The sequence below is a fragment of the Elephas maximus genome, chromosome 11, assembly GCF_024166365.1.
Source record: "Elephas maximus indicus isolate mEleMax1 chromosome 11, mEleMax1 primary haplotype, whole genome shotgun sequence".
Classification (NCBI taxonomy): domain Eukaryota; kingdom Metazoa; phylum Chordata; class Mammalia; order Proboscidea; family Elephantidae; genus Elephas; species Elephas maximus.
In genome coordinates, this window is record NC_064829.1 from 32839726 (window position 1) to 32859022 (window position 19297).

At 38.3% G+C, this 19297-nt stretch overlaps 1 protein-coding gene across 3 annotated transcripts in view; it reads left to right on the forward strand.

Moving 5' to 3' along the window:
• The window catches only part of PSMA8 (proteasome 20S subunit alpha 8), a 41111-nt gene extending 23931 nt beyond the window's left edge, over window positions 1-17180 (forward strand). For all 3 annotated transcript variants that reach the window (XM_049901241.1, XM_049901242.1, XM_049901243.1), the window contains exons 5-7: window positions 13662-13781; window positions 13905-13967; window positions 17088-17180. In XM_049901241.1, the coding sequence (XP_049757198.1) occupies window positions 13662-13781; window positions 13905-13967; window positions 17088-17180 (276 nt within the window). The remainder of the gene's footprint in view (window positions 1-13661; window positions 13782-13904; window positions 13968-17087) is intronic.
• The last annotated feature ends 2117 nt before the right edge of the window (window positions 17181-19297 follow it).

Consider the following 19297-nt stretch of genomic DNA (forward strand, 5'->3'; position numbering starts at 1 on the left):
GTTGGTTTTGTATGGTCAAGATGTATTGTTTTGATGTTAATAGATGTAAGGGCTCTCTAAGTAATTTTTGGAGATGTTTGTCTAAAAATTAAATGAGTTCTTTACTAGAGTACTTTTAGATCTTTAAAAAGTATGTGTATCTTCTACAAGGGAGTGAAGAAAATCTTCAAAGCTACTTTTAGAAACCTTGTTTCATAGATCATTTTTCTACTCTAGTGTTTCATAGAATCCACTCTAGAAAATGTCTTCATAAAGGAATAGAATCTCAGGGCTGAAAAAGACTTTAAAAGCTATTTGTTTTAACCATTCAATTCAATGTTTCTGAAAATACTTGGCCAGATTTGCTTTCTGTTGTTTATGTTTTATAGATAATGAAAATTGTAGTTAATTTTACTTACTATGATTAAAGTTTGTTATTCATTCCCAAATCTCTTTTTCTTAGTATGGAATTTAACAGGTCTTCAGATGAGAAAAGCTGAGTTCTCGTCCTTTCCAGGATCACATAGCCTCAAGGGAAGATAGCCAGGGGATCAGGGATCCTTATCTTGATTTTTTTTTTAAATGCTTGTCTAGTAAGAAGCATGATCATTTGCACAGAACACAGGCATTAAAGGACAGAACAATAACAACAAATAAAAATAATAATTTCCAAACTTTGAAGGCTGTTGCAAGTCAAGTTCCATGAGAAACAGACTCAGAGACAGAGATGATCATTTTTAGGAAGTTTATTAGGGAGTATGTTTGGGATTAACATTTATAGAAGGGAAAGGAACTGGATTGGGCAGAGGGAGAAACTGAGCTGCAGTGGAGTCTCAATACAGGCTTCGGTCAACTCCATGGGAAGCTCTGGATCTGTGGATGCATATTGTTATAAGTTGGGGTGAGGGAGCGGGATAGTTACAACGTTTCATCAGCCAGTCATCGGATATAGCTGCTCTGGGAAGCATGCATGCCCTTAAGTGAGGCATCTCTGTTAACCAGGGCATCTCCCAAAGAGTATGAAGAGCTGAGGGGCATCTGCAATTGGCAGTTCCAGCAGCCATAGAAATAACTCCTTTGTTTATGAAGGGGTGTTGGAGCAGTGCATCACAGGATCCACTTCAGAGGTGTATCAGTGAGGTGTTGTTTTTGGCTCCTAATAACAGGCCTAATGATGCTTAACACATAATTTCTTCACATAATGAGAAGTTTGAAGGTAGGCAGTTGCTTTGGTTATCTTAGTCTTTCTCATGGTCTCATGGAAGCTGCTGGACGTCCAGCCAACATGTCTGCATTCCAGGCAGCAGGCAGCAAAGGTTCTTAGAAGTTCCACCGATGACTTCCACTTGTATATTAGTATTTGCAAGGGAGGCTAGAAAATTATGTTCTTCAGCAGGCACATTGCCTAGAGTTCTGTCACAAGGGAAGAATGGATATTGGGGTTGGTAACTAATAATCTTTTCCACAGAAGATCATCATTAATCTGAGTAGGCAGATGGGAAAAACATCGCAAAATTCTTTTAAACATAGCGGTCTTTCTTGAAGTGTTCTGGGGTAGGAGGTAGAGTGGGGAGGAGGGTATGGGTGTGGCAAGAGGAGGCTAGATTTTAGGAAACCAGTCAGGCAGTTAAGGGTTAGGGGATTTTGATATCAGGAGTTGGAGGAAGTGGGCAGGAAAGTCACCAGGAAGTTACAGACCAAACCAAACCTGTTGCTGTCAAGTCAGTTGCGACTCGTAGCGACCCCTATAGGACAGAGTAGAACTGCCCCTTAAGGTTTCCAAGGAGCAGCTGGTGGATTCTAACTGCCGAGCTTTTGGTTAGCAGCCATAGCTCTTAATCACTGCAACACCAGCATTTCCAGGAAGTTACAAGGTGACCTTAAAAGGCCCAGTGAGATTTTGGATAAACCACACCTGTATATACTGTCTCTCTGGGCAGCAACCAGTTACCAAAAAAAAAAAAAAAAAACTGCTGGCAAGTAAACTCGAAAGTCCTGTCAGGTAGGAGGCTTTATCTCTGATCTTAATGAAATTTCAAGGCTGCAAAAATTTAAGTTTCACAGCTGTTTATTTTAATCCTCTGAAATATAATGACATAGAACAAGTTATATGAGGTAGGAAAAATCTTAGAGAGTATACTCTCATGTAGTACAAGATGTGTTTTTATGCTTACCTTCTAAAAATTCCCTTTGCGATCTCTTTTCCTATAATCATAATACTAAACCAAACTGAGGGATCACCCATTTAATGTCGGGATCCTACATCTGGTTCTTGCTCTCTACAGTCAGCATAGCATGGGGATATGTAGCAGTGTAGTATATAGAGTTAAAAGTTTGGACTTTCAGAAGCCACTGAGATAAGCCCACACCCCTACTGCTCTTGTCCATACAGAGAGAAGCCTGAGAGACATGCCCATATCCGTTTCTCCCCAGAGAGAGGCCCCAGAGATATGCCCACAACCCCTCTGCTCTGGCCAGCAGAGAGATGTCCAGAAGGCACTCTTGCAGTCCCTCCTGCCTGGCCAAGCAGAGAACCGAGAGAACCACCCACCCCTTCTCTTGCCCAACCAGAGCCTACCTCACACCCCACCTGGCCTGCGTTGCGAGACACCCAGGCAGTTCTTCCCACTCACTGCTTGCTCTGAGTGCAAAATACCCACTGCCTAGCAGATGAGGCAAGGCATTCCAGGTGACCCTCCCATACCGTATGTATTCCCTGAGGTCACCTGAGCATAGGTAGAGACCTCTAGCCCTCCGCCAATCAGTAGGACACCAATCCATAACTAAGCAGAGAGCCCACCTCACCCATCAGAATTGTACTGCCTCCCTGGGTCTATAAAGATGACCCATCCTGCTCTCCAGAGGCCACAATATCAGTACACACCAGTGTGAAAGAACCACATGACATCACAACAGTGGTGGAGGGACCCTGACCACCCAACACCTGAAGCACCTCTGTGGGAAAGGGTGTGCTCGCACATTTTCACACAGTCCTATGAGGGAAGATACATGTTCCCAACAACAGGATTCCCATGTGTATGTGACTCATCATACCCACCAGTGAGAGAAAATTACTCCAAACCAACTGGCAGCATCATAGTCATATACAGATCAACAGTACAAAGCAACATCAGTTAAAATAATACAAAGGTAGATAGATAATACAAAGAGAAATGGAAAAAGCTAAGCTCCAGATATATCAAAACAAAAGAAATAATACAAATGCATCAGGTAGAACATTAATGCCTTGGAGACAGCAGACAATTACAAATAATAAGAAAAAAGTAAGGATAAGATGGCTCAAACAAGTAAGCAAAGATACAGAAAACCTTACTGAGGAAGAACTGATAATACAATGACCCGACAGGGAATTCAAGAGACTAGTGTTTAGGATTCTCTAAGAGATAAAAGAAAACACAGGAAAAAAAAACCTAGAAAAAAAAACTTAGAAGCATTCAGGAAAACAAATTAATTACAAACCCAAGAGAAAAATAGAAACCATGCAAAAGCAGCAGCTAGAAATTCAGAAGATTAATGGTAAAGTATCAGAAATAAACAATTCAGTGGAAGGACACAGAAGAATCGAATCAGTGGAACAAAGAATCAGTGAAATAGAGGACAGATCTCTTGATACTAGCTTGTTTGAGGAACAATCAGAAAAGAGACTGGAGAAAAATTAAGAAAGCTTAAAGGTTATATGGAACACCATCAAGAGAATAACGTATGCATATTAGGATTCCAGAAGGGGAAGTCAGAAAAAAGAGCACAGAGAATTTGTGAAGGTATAATGGTATAAAACTTCCCAAATACCATGAAAGATGAGAAGATCTTCATACAAGAAGCTCAGTGAGCCCCATACAGGATAGATCCCAAAAGAGAATTACCAAGACATATCATAATCAAATTTTGCAGAACCAGAGAAAGAATTTTGAGAGCCGCTCATAAAAAACAAAATGTCACTTACATAGAGTCTTCAATAAAACTGCCAGTTCCTCATCAGAAAACATGTAGGCAAGAAGGCGATGGGATGACATACAAACCTCGAAAGAAAAGAACTGCCAACCAAGAATCATATATCCAGTAAAACTGTCTTCAAAAATGAGGTTGAAATTAGAGCAGTCCCAGATAAGGAGAAATTAAGAGAATTTATAACCACAAGACCAGCCCTATGTGAAATATTAAAGGGGTCCTTTGGATAGAAAGCCAGTGATGTCAAACAACAACCTAAGACAAATACGCATGACAAAATCACCCAGATACCAAGGCAAATAAAGACTTCACAAAAGTGAAATAAAGCTACAAAATTGAGTAAAGCAAACCAGAGATATAAAGAAGTAAACAATGAAAATTTCAAAACAGAAAGGGTGACTGAGTGGTATAATTACAGAACTTCCATATGGAGAGGAAATCAAGGCAATATCAAGATATAACAGACTGCTTTAAATATAGGATGATAAATGTAAACTTCAGGGTAACCACTAAGAAAATAAATCTCATCAAAATGAAGAAAATCAGATTCAGTAAACATAAAACATAAATGAAAAGAAAATCCATGTACAAAAAGAATTCAACACAGAAAGTAAAGAACAAAGAAACCGTTAATACCACAGAAAAAAAGTATAACAAAATGACAAGTAAATTCTTACCTAACGAGAATCACACTGAATGTAAATGGATTAAATGCACCAGTCAAGAGACAGAGTGTGGCAGAACGGATTAAAAAAAAAAAAATGACCAATCAATATGTTATCTACAGGAGACACCTTAGACACAAAGGCATAAGTGGGTTAAAAATCAAAGAATGGGAAAAATACACCAAGCAAAAAGCAACCAAAAGAGAGCAGGGGTGGCGGTATTAATATCTGACAAAATAGACAAAGTGAAAAACCATTATAAGAGTCAAAGAAGAATGCTATATAATGATTAAAGGGTCAATTCACCAAGGACACATAACAGTTATAAATATTTATTTACCCAATGCCAGAGCTCCAAAATAAAACAAATAAAACTGAAGAGAGAAATAAAAAGATCTACAGTACTAGTAGGAGATTTTAAGACACCACATTCAGTGATGGACAGAACTAGAAAGAAAATCAGCAAAAATTCTGAAGATCTAAACACTGCTAACCAACTGGACCTCATACATACATATGCCCCATAGTTTCCAAGGAACACCTGGTGGATTCAAACTGCCCACCTTTTGGTTAGCAGCCATAACTCTTAACGACTACTCCACCAGGGCTTCTGTATACACACACACACACACACACACACACACACAGATACAGAGACACAGACACATAGAGATACAGAGACACAGACACAGACATATATATGTATGTATGTATACGTATATATAGAATACATCACTCAACAGTAGCACAACACGCATTCTTCTCCAACACATACAGAATGTTCTCCAGGATAAACCATATCTTAGGCCTATCTTAGTTATCTAGTGCTGCTATAACAGAAATACCACAAGTGGATGGCTTTAACAGAGAAGAATTTATTTTTCAAGTCTAGGAGACTAGAAGCCTGAATTCAAGGTGCCAGCTTCAGGGGAAGTCTTTCTCATTGTGTCGGCTCTGGGGGAACGTCCTTGTCATGAATCTTACCCTGCTTTAGGAGCTTCTCAGCACAGGGAACCTGGAACCAAAGGATGTGTGCTCCTAATTCTACTTTCTTGGTGATGTGAGGTCCCCCTGGTCTCTCTGCTCACTTCTCTCTTTCATATCTCAAAAGTGATTGACTGACTTCACCAAAAGAGTAAAAAGACCACCTACAGACTAGGAAAAAATTTTAAGCTATGACATCGCCAACCAGCACCTGATCTCTAAAATCTACATGTTTCTGCTAAAACTCAACCACAAAAAGACAACCCAGTTAAAAAATGGGCAAAGGATATGAACAAGCACTTCACTAAAGAAGACATTTCAGGCGGCTAACAGACACGTGAGGAAATGCTCTCGATCATTAGCCATTAGAGAAATACAAATCAAAACTACAATGAGATTCCATCTCACTCCAACAAGGCTGGCATTAATCCAAAAAACACAAAAGAATAAATGTTGGAGAGGCTGTGGAGAGATTGGAACACTTAGACACTGCTGGTGGGAATGTAAAATGGTACAACCACTTTGGAAATTGATGCTTCCTTAAAAAGCTAGAAATAGAACTACCATACTACCCAGCAATCCCATTCCTCACAATATATCCTAGAGAAATAAGAGCCTTTACACGAACAGATATATGCACACCCATGTTTATTGCAGCACTGTTTAAAATAGCAAAAAGATGGAAGCAACCAAGGTGCCCATCAATGGATGAATGGATAAATAAATTATGGTATATTCACCCAATGGAATACTACGCATTGATAAAGAACAGTGAGGAATCTGTGAAATATTTCATAACATGGAGGAACCTGGAAGGCATCATGATGAGTGAAATGAGTCAGTTGCAAAAGGACAAATATTGTATAAGGCCACTATTACAAGATCTTGAGAAATATTTTAAACTGAGAAGAACACACTCTTTCGTGGTTACAAGAGTGGGAGGGATGGAGAGTGGGAGAGGGTTATTTGCTAATTAGGTAATAGATAAGAATTACTTTAGGTGAAGGGAAGGACAACACTCAATACAGGGGAGGTCAGCACAACTGGACTAAACCAAAAGCAAAAAAGTTTCCTGAATAAATTGAATGCTTCAAAGGTCAGCGAAGCAGGGGCAGGGGTTTGGGGACCATGGTTTCACGGTACATCTAAGTCAATTGGCATAATAAAATTATTAAGAAAACATTCTGCATCCCACTTTGAAGAGTGGCGTCTGGGGTCTTAAACGCTAGCGAGGAGCCATCTAAGATGCATCAGTTGGTCTCAACTGGATCAAAGGAGAATGAAGAACACCAAGGACACAAGGTAATTCCGAGCACAAGAGACAGAAGGGGCTACATGAACCAGAGACTACATCATCCTGAGACCAGAAGAACTAGAATGGTGCCTGGCTGCAACCGATGACTGCCCTGACAGGGAACACAACAGAGAACCCCTGAGGGAGCAGGAGAGCAGTGGGATGCAGACTTAATGGTCTGACTGAGACTAGAAGGACCCCGGTAGTCATGGCCTCCAAACCTTCTGTTGGCCCAGGACAGGAACCATTTCCAAAGCCAACTCATCAGACATGGATTGGACTGGACAGTGAGTCAGAGAGGGATGCTGATGAGGAGTGAGCTACTTGGATCAGGTGGACACTTCAGACTGTGTTGGCATCTCCTCCCTGGAGCGGAGATGGGAGGGTAGAGGGGGTTAGAAGCTGGTAAAAAGGACACGAAAAGAGAAAGCGGAAGGAAGGAGCAGGCTGTCTCATTGGGGGGGAGAGTAATTGGGAGTATGTAGTAAGGTGTATGTAAGTTTTATGTGAGAGACTGACTTGATTTGCAAACTTAAAGCACAATAAAAATTACTTTAAAAAAGTGATTGACTTAAGATGCAACCTAATCTTGTAAATAGAGTCCTACCTCTAATGGTGTTAATCCTACCTCATTAACATCATAGAGTTAGGATTTACAACACAGGAAAATCACATCAGATGACAAAATGGTGGACAATCACAATATTGGGAATCATGGCCTAGTCAAGTTGACAGACATTTTTGGGAGATACAATTCAATCCATGACAAGGCCACAAAGCAAGCTTCATTGAATCTAAAAAGAAATTATATAGAGCATCTTCTTAGACTATAACAGTAAGAAACTAGAAATCAGTAACGGGAAGAACAAGAAAAGTAAATACCTGGAAACTAAATAGGACGTTACTAGAAAAAGCTGTTGGGTCACAGAAGAAATAAAAAGTGAAATTTAAAAATACCTAGAACGAAAACAACATACTTTTGGGATGCAGCAAAAGCAGTGCTCTGAGGTAAATTTATAGCAATAAGTGCATACATTAAAAAAAATGAAAGGTCAGAAATCAGTAACTTAACCTGACAAGTTGAACAAATAATAAAGGAACAGCAAAAGAAGACCAAACTACCAGAAGAAAGAAAATGATAAAGACCTGAACAAAAATAAATGAAACAGAAAACAGAAAAGCAATAGAAAGAATCAATAAAAGAAAGTTGGTTTTGTGAGAGAAACAATAAAATTGACAAGCCACTGCCCAATTTGACAATGGAATAAAATGATAAGGAAATAACCAAAATAAATGAAACCAGAGAATCAGCAGATCCAAATGAGATAAAGATCATAACAGAATACTAAGAAAAAATATACTGCAGCCAATTTGAAAACCTAGAAGAAATGGACTAATTTTTAGAAGCACACTAAGCAACCTAAACTAAAACAAATAGAGGTAGAAATCTAAACAGACTGATAACAAAAGAAGGTATTGCAGATGTCATCAAAAAAACTCCCAACAAAAAGCCCAGGCCCAGATGGCTTTATTGGGAAATATTACCAAACATTCAGAGAGAAGCTGACACCAGTTCTAGTGAAACTCTTCCAAAACATAGAACAGGAAGGGATACTTCCTAACTCATTTAATGAAGCCAGCATCACCCTGATACCAAGACCAGGTAAAGACATTACAAAACAGGAAAATTACAGACCAATATTCCTCCTGAATATAGATAGATGCAAAAATTTGCACCAAAACTCTAGCCAACAAAATGTAACAGCGTATCAAAAAAAGCATACATCATGATTAGGTGGGATTCATACCAGAAATGCATGATTTGGTGAGATTCATTCAGCATTGAAAATCAACCAATGTAATTCATATTAATAAAACAGAGAAAGAATCACATGATTGTCTCAATTGATGCAAAAGAGGCAATGATAAAATTCAGCACCCTTTCCAGATCAAAACTGTCAACAAAATAGGAATAGAAGGAAAATTCCTCAACATGCAAAGCCAACAGCCAACATTACTCTCAATGGAGAAATTCTGAGAGCCTTCCCTTTGAGAACAGGAATGAGACAAGGATGCCCACTATCACCACTCTTATTTAGTATTGAACTGGAAGTCCTAGCCAAAGCAACAAGGCAAAAAAAGGAAATAAAGGTATTCAAATTGGAAAGAAGTAAAGCTGTTTTCGCAGATGACATGATCAAATACATAGAAAATACCAGGGATTCCAAAAGAAAGCTACTGGATCGGATAGAAATATTTAGCAAAGTGGCAGGATATAAGATCAAAACACAAAGATCAGTTAGGTTCCTTTACACCAGCAAGGAGAACTTTGAAAACAGTACCATTTTCAGTAGCCCCCCAAATGATAAAATACCTGGGAATAAACCTAACCGGAAACGTAAAAGACTTATTCGTTGAAACCTGTAAAACTCTACTGCAATAAACTAAGAGAGACCTACATAAATGTAAGAACATTTCATGCTCATGAATTGTAAGACTCAACATTGTGAAAATGTCAATAGTACCCAAAGAGATCTGTGGACATAATGCAATCCCAATCCAAATTCCAATATTGTTCTTTACCGAAATGGAAAAACTAATCACATATTTTATATGGAAGGGAAAGGGGCCTCGAATAGCCAAAGCAATATGGAAGAAGAATAAAGTAGGCGGCCTCACACTTCCCAATGTCAAAACATCCTATACAGCCACAGTAATTAAAACAGCCTAGTACTGCTTCAATGACAGGCACATAGTCCAGTGGAATAGAATGGAGAACCCAGAAGTAAATCCATCCATTTATGGGCAGCTGATTTTCGACAAGGGGTCAGAGTGCATTCAGTGAGGAAGACACAGCCTCTTCAGTAAATGGTGCTGGCAAAAATGGATATCCATGAAAATGAAAACAGGATCCATACCTCACACCATACACAAAAACTAACTCAAAGTGGATCAGAGACCTAAGTATTAAAGCTAAAACTATAAAAAAAAACTATAAAGACCCTTGAATATAATATAGGTCAAAACTATGGGACCCAGTTTTCTTTAGGAATAGATTACCAAACACAGCTATAAATGCACAAACAATAGAAGACAAAATAGTTAACTGGGACCTCCTAAAAATTAAATACTTACGCTTGTCAAAAAACTTTATCAAAAGAGTAAAAAGAGATCCTACAGACTGGGAAAAAATCTTTGGGAACAACATCTGATAAGGGTCTAATCTCTAAAATACATTAAAAAAAAAAAAAAACTTCAACTCAAAAACAGTCCAGTTAAAAAAAATGGAGAAAGGACATGAACACATATTTCACCAAAGAGGACGTTCAAGTAGCCAACAGATGAAAAGATGCTCACGATCATTAGCCCTTAGAGAGATGCATATCAAAACTACAATGAGATACCATGTCACCCCTGCAAAAATGTCACTTATTGATGAAACAGAAAACAACAGATACTGGCAACACTGGGGGGAGATTGGAATCCTTTGCCATTGCTGGTAGGTTTGTAAAATGGTACAGCCACTATGGAAAACGGTTATGCACATCCTCAAAAAGCTAGAACTGGAAATGCCTTATGATCCAACAATCCCACTCCTAGGTGTGTATACCCTAGAGGCCTAATAGCAATGACACGAATAAACATATGCACACCTATGTTCATCGCAGCATTATTTGCAATAGTAGAAAGATGGAAACAGCCTAAGTGCCCCAAAACAGATGAATGCATAAACAGATGGTGATACATACATACAATGGAATACTATACAGTTACAAAGAGTAATGGTGAGTTCTTGAAACATAACATGGATGAATCTAATCTGGAAGACATGCAGAGTGAAGTAAGTGTGATGTTTAAGGCTGTTTGTCAAATTGGCTGGGCCATAATTCCCTGTGGTTTGGCAGTTATGATATAGTTTGGTAGTGATGTTGTGATCACTACCGTGACGAGTTTTGATGTAATGTGATCACCTCCATAATGGGATCTGCTGTGAGTAGCCAGTCAGTTGAAAGAGTTTCCTTGGATGTGTGACTTCCATCTAATATAAGTGGACATTATGGTAAGGCCCAGGGGCTTTTGCTTGCACTGGACCCTGCATCTGGCTCTTTTTCGTCCGCCCTCTGGTTCTTGGGACTTGAGTTAGCAGCTTACCTGTGGTGTTGCCTGCTGATCTTGGAATTCGTCAATCTTCATAGCCTGTGAGAAGAGCTGTGCTCTCTCAACTGCCGATATTGAGTTTGCCAGCCCCTGTAGCTTCATGAATCAGGGGAATCCTCTATCCTGACCCACAGGCTTGGGACGTTCCAGCCATTTACAACAGTTTGAGCTATTTCCTTGATACAAATATCTGTCTATATATATTTATACGCTTCACTGGTTTTGCTGCTTTAGCGAACCCAGCCTAAGACAATAAGTCAATCACGGCAGGACAAATATTGTATGATCTCACTTTTATAAAATGACAGGAATAAGTATATATACAGAAAGCAACGTTCTTTGGTGGTTACTAGGGATGGGAGAGGGAGGGAGGTAGGGGTCACTTTCTAGATAGTAGACACTTGTTATTTTGGGTGATGGATAAGGCAGTACTGAATGAGGGTGAAGTCTGCACAACTTGGTTAAGGTAAATGACGCTGAGAAGTAAACAAGAATAAGGGACATTTTTGTTAAAAACTTTACAATTTTGTAATAACATTAGTATCAACGAAAAAATATGTGAGTGGTTACATAGATAGATATGTACACATACATATGTGTATAGGATGGCATATGTGAGTATGTGTATGTGCAAGTATGGGGTAATCTGTAGGTGTATGCATATACATGTTTGTATGTGCTACTTATATATTTATACATATAATGTAGCCCATGGGGGAACAATTACGGATACTTCCTAGACCTGACCAAACAACTCACGGGATTGGTTTACTGGGTGTGAAAGCTTGGGACCATAGTCTTGTGGGACAACTTGGTTGACTGGCATTATATAGTTCTTAAAGTTTATGTTCTACATTCTAGTTCGGTGACCAGCATCTGGGGTCTTAAAGGCTAGAAAGTGGCCATCTAAGATACAACTATTGGTCTCTACTTGTCTGCAGCAAAAGAGAATGAAGGAAACCAAAGACTCAAAGAAGAAACTAGTTTACAGGTCTAGTAGCCCAAAGGAACCAAGGCCTTATTTATCCTGAGACCAGAAGTAGTAGATGGTACCTGGCTACCACGATCAACCATTTTGGCCAGGGACATAACAGATGGTGCTGGATAGACCAGTAGAAAAATGTAGAACAAAACTCAAATTCTTAGAAAAACAAAAAAAAACCAGACTTACTGGACTGTTAGAAACTAGAGGAATGCCTGAGACTGTCGTCCTGAGATAGCCTTTAAACTTGGAACTAAATTGGCTTATAAAATAAACAGTATCAACCGTGAGTACCGTGCTCTTTTAAAAAATCATGTCTAGAGATCAAACTGTCAACATTTACCCTAAAGCAAAGATAAGAAGTGGGGGAGAAAGGCAGGGAAGCTAGATTGATGGAACCAGAACAACCAGAATGAAAATAATGAGAATTGTGACATGTTGTGGAAAAATGTAACCAGTGTCACTGAACAATATGTATAGAAATTGGTAATGGGAACCTAACTGGCTGTGTAATCTTTCACCAAAAACGAAATAAAATTTTATTAAAAAAATTTTTTTTAAAGCTTGGATTGTCAATTCATACAACTTAGTTTCAAATATCTGCTCTTCTGTTTCCTCCTTATATGATCTTGGGCAGATTACTTACCCTAGTGTTTTTCAAACAGGACAGTTTTGCCTCTGCCCCCACCAACAAGCATTTGGCAGTGTCGGGACTTATAACTGGGAGGGGGTGCTACTGGCATCTTACTGAATGGGGGCCAGGGATGCTACTCGACATCCTACAATGCATAGAACAGCCCCACAACAAAGACATATCTGGCCCAAAATGTCAGTAGTGCTGAGATTGAAAAATCCTTTTTTAGCCTTTTTTTAAACCTCCAGTTTCTCACCCATGAATTGGGGTTAGCAGTAGTACCTATTGTTTTTGTGATGATTAAATTAGACAATCCATGCAAAATGCTTAGCATAGTGCCTGGGACATTAATGCTCTGTTAAATTATTACCATCAGCATCACTATTACTAGTTTCGATATTTAGACTTAATTAAAAGAGCATGCTGTCCACTATCGGTAGCCATGTAACCAGGGGAACTCGTTTGCCTCTTTTTCTTCTTCTGATGAAAATGTTGAGAACAGAAAAATGAGGAATGGAACAGAAGTGACTCTTCTTACGTATCTACATACAAAGAAGTGATTCAGTAATTAGGTGACCGCTGTACTTTCTTCTGAGTTATAAGAAATTGACGCTTAGTCCTATTTATGTAAACAGCTTTCCTCTTCACATTAATGTCTTTTCTCTTTTCCTTCTGCACTATATTGCAAAACCTTATACTTCCCTTTCTTTCCACATCTTTTGCAGTTCCAAGCTCAATCTTTTCTGGTTATTAAGGACTTGAAAGCATTGGCTAGGACAAAGCATTGGTATATTTGAAAGTAAAAGTTATGCCCCTATTACAGATTATTCATATAGTAACCAAATGAGCTGCTGAAATGTTCTCTGAGTTTTCAAACTTACACTTTTCATTTTGTAACTATACTAAGGAATGCTGGAACAAAATCCAAAACCCTAAACTTAACCATAAATTCAGTCATGTTGTGATGATATTAATAATTATCTTTTATTTTTTAAGGCAAATGCAATAGGCCGAAGTGCTAAAACTGTTAGAGAATTTCTAGAAAAGAATTACACAGAAGATGCTATGGCAAACGACAACGAAGCTATCAAACTGGCAATAAGAGCTTTGCTAGAAGTAAGTGATCTGATACAGCACATTCAATAAAGTGTGTTTTGTGTTTTTCGTCCAATTTTTTATTAAAACACAAAATTTGCTAAAGTAATTCTTAATATTGTACTTGTTCTGTGTTTATGTTAGGTTGTCCAATCTGGTGGAAAAAACATTGAACTTGCTATAATAAGAAGAAATCAGCCTTTGAAGGTAAGTCATTAACTGTTGTTAAGTGCCATCAAGTCAGTTCCGACTCTAGTGACCCTGTGTACAACACAACAAAACAGTTCGGACTTTAGCAACCCCATGTACAACACAGCAAAACACTGCCTGGTCCTGCGCCATCCTCACAGCTGTTGCTATGTTTAAGCCCATTCTTGGAGCCACTGTGTTAGTCCATCTCCTTGAGGGTCTTCCTCTTTTTCGCTGACCCTCTACCAGGCATGATGTCCTCCTCCAGGGACTGGTCACTCCTGATAACATGTCCAAAGTATGTGAGATAAAGTCTCGCCATCCTCACTTCTAAGAAGCATTCTGGCTGTACTTCTTCCAAGAAAAATTTGTTCATTCTCCTGGAAGTCCATGGTATACTCAATATTCTTTGCCAACACCATAATTCAAAGGCATCAGTTCTTCTTTGTTCTTCCTTATTCATTGTCCAGGTTTTGCACGCATATGAGGTGATTGAAAACACCATCGCTTGAATCAGATGCACTTATAGTCCTTAAAATGATATCTTTGCTTTTTAACACTTTCAAGAGGTCTTTTGCAGCAGATTTGCCCAGTGGAGTACATTGCTTGATTTCTTGACTGCTGCTTCCAGGGGCATTGATTGTGGATCCGAGTAAAATGAAATCCTTCACAACTTCAGCAACTGTTACAGATTAAAGTAGGAAGTCAGAAGCACACAGTGAGAAATCTTAAAAAAAGAAAAGTGTTGGGAACTGTACTTGAACTTTTGGAAAAATTGTTAGTTGGTATATGATTAATCTGCTGGAATGTTTGGAAAATTTTAGCAATAGGCATATGGAACACTAACCAGTGATTTTTTTAAAAAAAAAGGTCTTTATCAGCTTCTGGAAACAAGAATTTATGAGAAAGAAATGTAAAAATATACTTCTTGTTTCAGCACAGTAATTGTTTAATCATAATACTGTAAAAAACTATTCACATAAAAACATCATTGTGTTATAAAACTATTTTGAGGAGAAAGATAACTAAAAACCCAAACTCACTGCCATCAAGTCAATTCCAACTCATAGTGACCCTATAGGACAGAGTAGAACCACCCCAGAAGGTTTCCAAGGCTATAAATCTTCACAGAAGCAGACTGCCACATCTTTCTCTTGAGGAGCCGCTGGTGGGTTCAAACAATCAACCTTTTGGTTACAGCCAAGCATCGTAACCACTGTGCCTTCAGCGTTCCCCTTGAGAAAGATACCAAAAACCAAGCCAAATCTGTTGCCCTCAAGTGGATTCCGACTCATAGTGACCCTATAGAACAGAGTAGAGCTGCCTCATACAGTTTCCTACGAGCCGTTGGTGGTTCAAACTACCAACATTTTGGTTAGCAGCTGAGCTCTTAACCACTGTACCACTAGGGCTCCTGAGAAAGATAAAAAGGGGATGTAAAATACCTGAATCCTCACCTACTGTACTAGGAAGTCAATAGATGATGTCTGAAATAGAATAAAGAAATAGCAGTGAAATCATAATACTTAAAAATATGAAGGTAAAAACCAGAAGACACAGCTGAAAGAGTTGAATGTAGTTGCCTCTGAGTAAAGGGTGGAAAAGAAGTGGGGTGGAGCAGAGCAGGGGACCACTGTATTTCATTGTAAGTTTTTTAGTACCATTTGATTTTTATCATTACGTGTATGTAGCACAAGTAGAGGACTTTGTTTGATGTACTTGGCTACCTCCTTAATTTTAAAATGTTCGCCAGCCTGGTCCCATTTTTAAAAAAGCTTCTTTGACTCGTCTCCAGGTAGCGTCGCTTAATATTTTGTGTTCCCACATCACTTTGTTACAGGTTTTTATTGCAGCATAATGATTTGTTTATATGTCTGTTTTTCCCACTAAACTGTGGACTTGTTAGTGACAGAACTATATTGTTCCTCTTTATTTTTACATCCCATGTTAGTCACAATAATTGCTTCATTGATAATCCACTTGATAAAATGTTTAGATAATATTTTATGTATAGATTATTAACAAATATAGGTATTCCTACACATCTTATTGGTGAAATGAAAATAATTTTGGAGTTGGATCACCTAGTTTTTAATTCTTTGTCAATCTTTGGCCAAATCACTTAACTTTAGGAGTCTTAGTTTCCTTATATGTAAAATCTGGTGGTGTACTAATTGCTAAAAACACTTCCATCTCTAACATGTGTGAAACTTCGCCTTTTCATAAAGTTGATTATTCATTTATCTGTTTTATAAATAATCTCTTTTCAATATTAAGGTCATCACATTCAGGTCTTTACATGAAAATTTCTTAACTTCATTATTTTTATAACAGCAATCATGTAACCCTTGGATCTGTTCAGAAGCAGTAGAACAGAAAAGTGAAATTATATTGTGAATTTTTAGAAACTAAAAACTCTTTTTGCTTTTTACTTAGTGAGGGAGGAGTAAAACAGTGAAGTACAAATCATCTTTCCCCTACCTCTGTTGGCTAGTCACTAAACTGATAAAACAGTTATATCCTATCACAGAAACACTGCATGGTGCAGGTGTAGGGGGTTTCAGTAATGAGTTACTTGCTGCTCATGGATAAGTGGCCCTGTTGGCTCAGTGGTTGAGAAAGTGGCTGCCAAAAGGTTGACACTTTGAACCCATCAGCTGATGAGAAAGATTTGGCAGTGTGCTTCCATAAAGATGTCACAGCCTTGTAAACCCTTCTGGGCAGTTAGTCTACTCTGCCTTATAGAGTTGCTATGGGTCAGAATTGACTCCATGGCAATGAGTTTGGTTTTTTGGAGACTTTTTTTTTTTGCTCATGGATAAGAATAAGCCTTGCATTAGAATGTTTTCGGAGTTACATACATATAGAAGATATACAATGCAGTATCACATTTGCCCTGCATTCTTTTTTAGCACAATGATAGTGGATAAGTCAGAATTCTGATTTTGTCCACAATTGTTACAAGTATGTTGCTTTTGAATCTTTTGAAACATTTAATTGCACATTTGCATCTGTAAAATGTAGTTACAAATAGAGAATATAAGTCTGTGAAATATAATTTGGTTCCTTCATATTGTAAATATTTAAAAATTATTGGCATAATTAAAATTTGATTTTTTAACTTTTTTCTCATTTTAGATGTTTAGTGCCAAGGAAATTGAATTACAAGTAACTGAAATAGAAAAGGAAAAGGAAGAAGCAGAGAAGAAGAAGTCAAAGAAGACTGTCTAATTTTTAGGATGGACACTGAGTTCTTAATGTTTTGTTATACCATTTAGAATTAGTGAAGTTTTAGAGGAGATAAGTTACTTTGCAGCATTAAATTTGGTATGATATTTTGAGACTGCCATATTTATGGCTGTCTTCAATTCATTACATGGACAAAAATAGATTAGTGTGAAGATTTTCTCTAAAGGATACTAGGAAAAATATTTTTAGTTAAAAATTAGTAATTTGATTAAGTTTGAATATTGAATTTTAGAGATTTCTATTTACTTTTTTCACTGTAACTTGCAATATATTGTTTGGCTCATTGAAAGCCTAACCCAAATAGGTAAAGTGTGGTAAGAATTTACAGAGATGTTTGAATAGGATGCTGTATGAACATAAGAAAATAAATGAATACATGTATTCTTAGTGTAGATTTCTATTTAAAGTATGTATAGGATATTAGGTTTGTTACATGTTCCTTCAGTGTGGTTACTATGTTCTTGGCATTGTACTGTGCTTGTTTAGAGGAGCGAAAGAAAAATAAAAAGTGATCCTTACCCACAAAGAGGGTTTAATCCATATGATCCAGAAAAAGAATGTTTTTAATGCCGGAAGGAGGTTATATTTTGGAAAATAAGGACATTAAAAGTCACAAAAACCAGCTGTTGTTACTGTTAGGTGCCATTGAGTCAGGTCGGACTAATAGTGATCCTGCGTACAACAGAATGAAACACTGCCTGGTTGTCTCAGTCATCTAGTGCTGCCATAACAGAAATACCACAAGTGGATGGCTTTAACAAAGAGAAATTTATTTCTTCACAATGAAGTAGGCTAAAAGTCCAAATTCAGGGCATTGGCTCCAGGGGAAGGCTTTCTCTCTGTCAGCTCTGGAGGAAGGTCCTTGTCCTCAATCTTCCCTGGTCGGGGAGCTTCTCACACGCAGGGATCCTGGGTCCAAAGAATGCACTCTGCTCCCGGTGCTGCTTTCTTAGTGGTATGAGGTCCTCAGCTCTCTGCTTGCATACAGGCCACACCCCAGGGAAAATTCCTTTACATTGGCTCAGAGATGTGACCTGGTAGGGGTGTTACAATCCCACCTGAATTCTCTTTAACATAAAATTGCAATCACAGAATGGAGGACAACCACAAAATACTGGGAGTCATGGCCTAACCAAGTTAATATGCACATTTTTGGGGGGACATAATTCAATCCATGACACTGTACCATCCTCATAGCCCTTGCTGTGTTTGAGCCCATTGTTGCAGCTACTGTGTCAATCCATCTTGAAGGTCTTCTTCTTTTCACTGACCCTCTACCAAGCATGATGTCCTCCAGGGACTGGTCCCATCTGATAACATATCCAAAGTATGTGAGATGAGATCTGGCCATCCTTGCTTCTAAGGAGCATTCTGGCTGTACTTTTACCAGGACAGATTTGTTCTTCTAGCAGTCCATGGTATATTCACTATTCTTTGGCAACACCGTAATTCAGATGCATCGATCCTTTGGTCTATCTTATTCATTGTCAAGCTTTTGCATGCATTATGAGGCCAGTAAAAATACCATGGCTTGGGCCAGGCACACCTTAGCTCTCAAGGTGACATCTTTGCTTTTGAGCTCATTAAAGTAGACTTCTGCAGCACATTTGCCCAATGCAATACATTGCTTGATTTCTTGACTACTACTTCTGTGGGTGTTGATTGTGAATCCAAATAAAATGAAATTCTTGGCAACTTCACTCTTTTCTCTGTTTATCATGATGTTGCTTATTGGTCCAGTTGTAGATTATTGTTTTCTTTATGTTGAGGTGCAATCCATACTGAAGTTTGTAGTCTTTGATCTTCATCAATAAAAGCTTCAAGTCCTCTTCACTTTGTGCAAGCAAGGTTGTGTCATCTGTATATCACAGGTTGTTAATGAGTCTTCCTCTAATCCTGATGCCTCCTTCTTCTTCATATAGTCCAGCTTTTCAGATTATTTACTCAGCATACAGATTGAGTAAGAATGGTGAACGGATACAACTCTGACACCTTTCTTAATCTTAAACCATGAAGTATCCCCTTGTTCTGTTTGAACAACTACCTCTTGGTCTGTATACAGGTTCTGCATGAGCACAATTAAGTGTTTTGGGATCCCC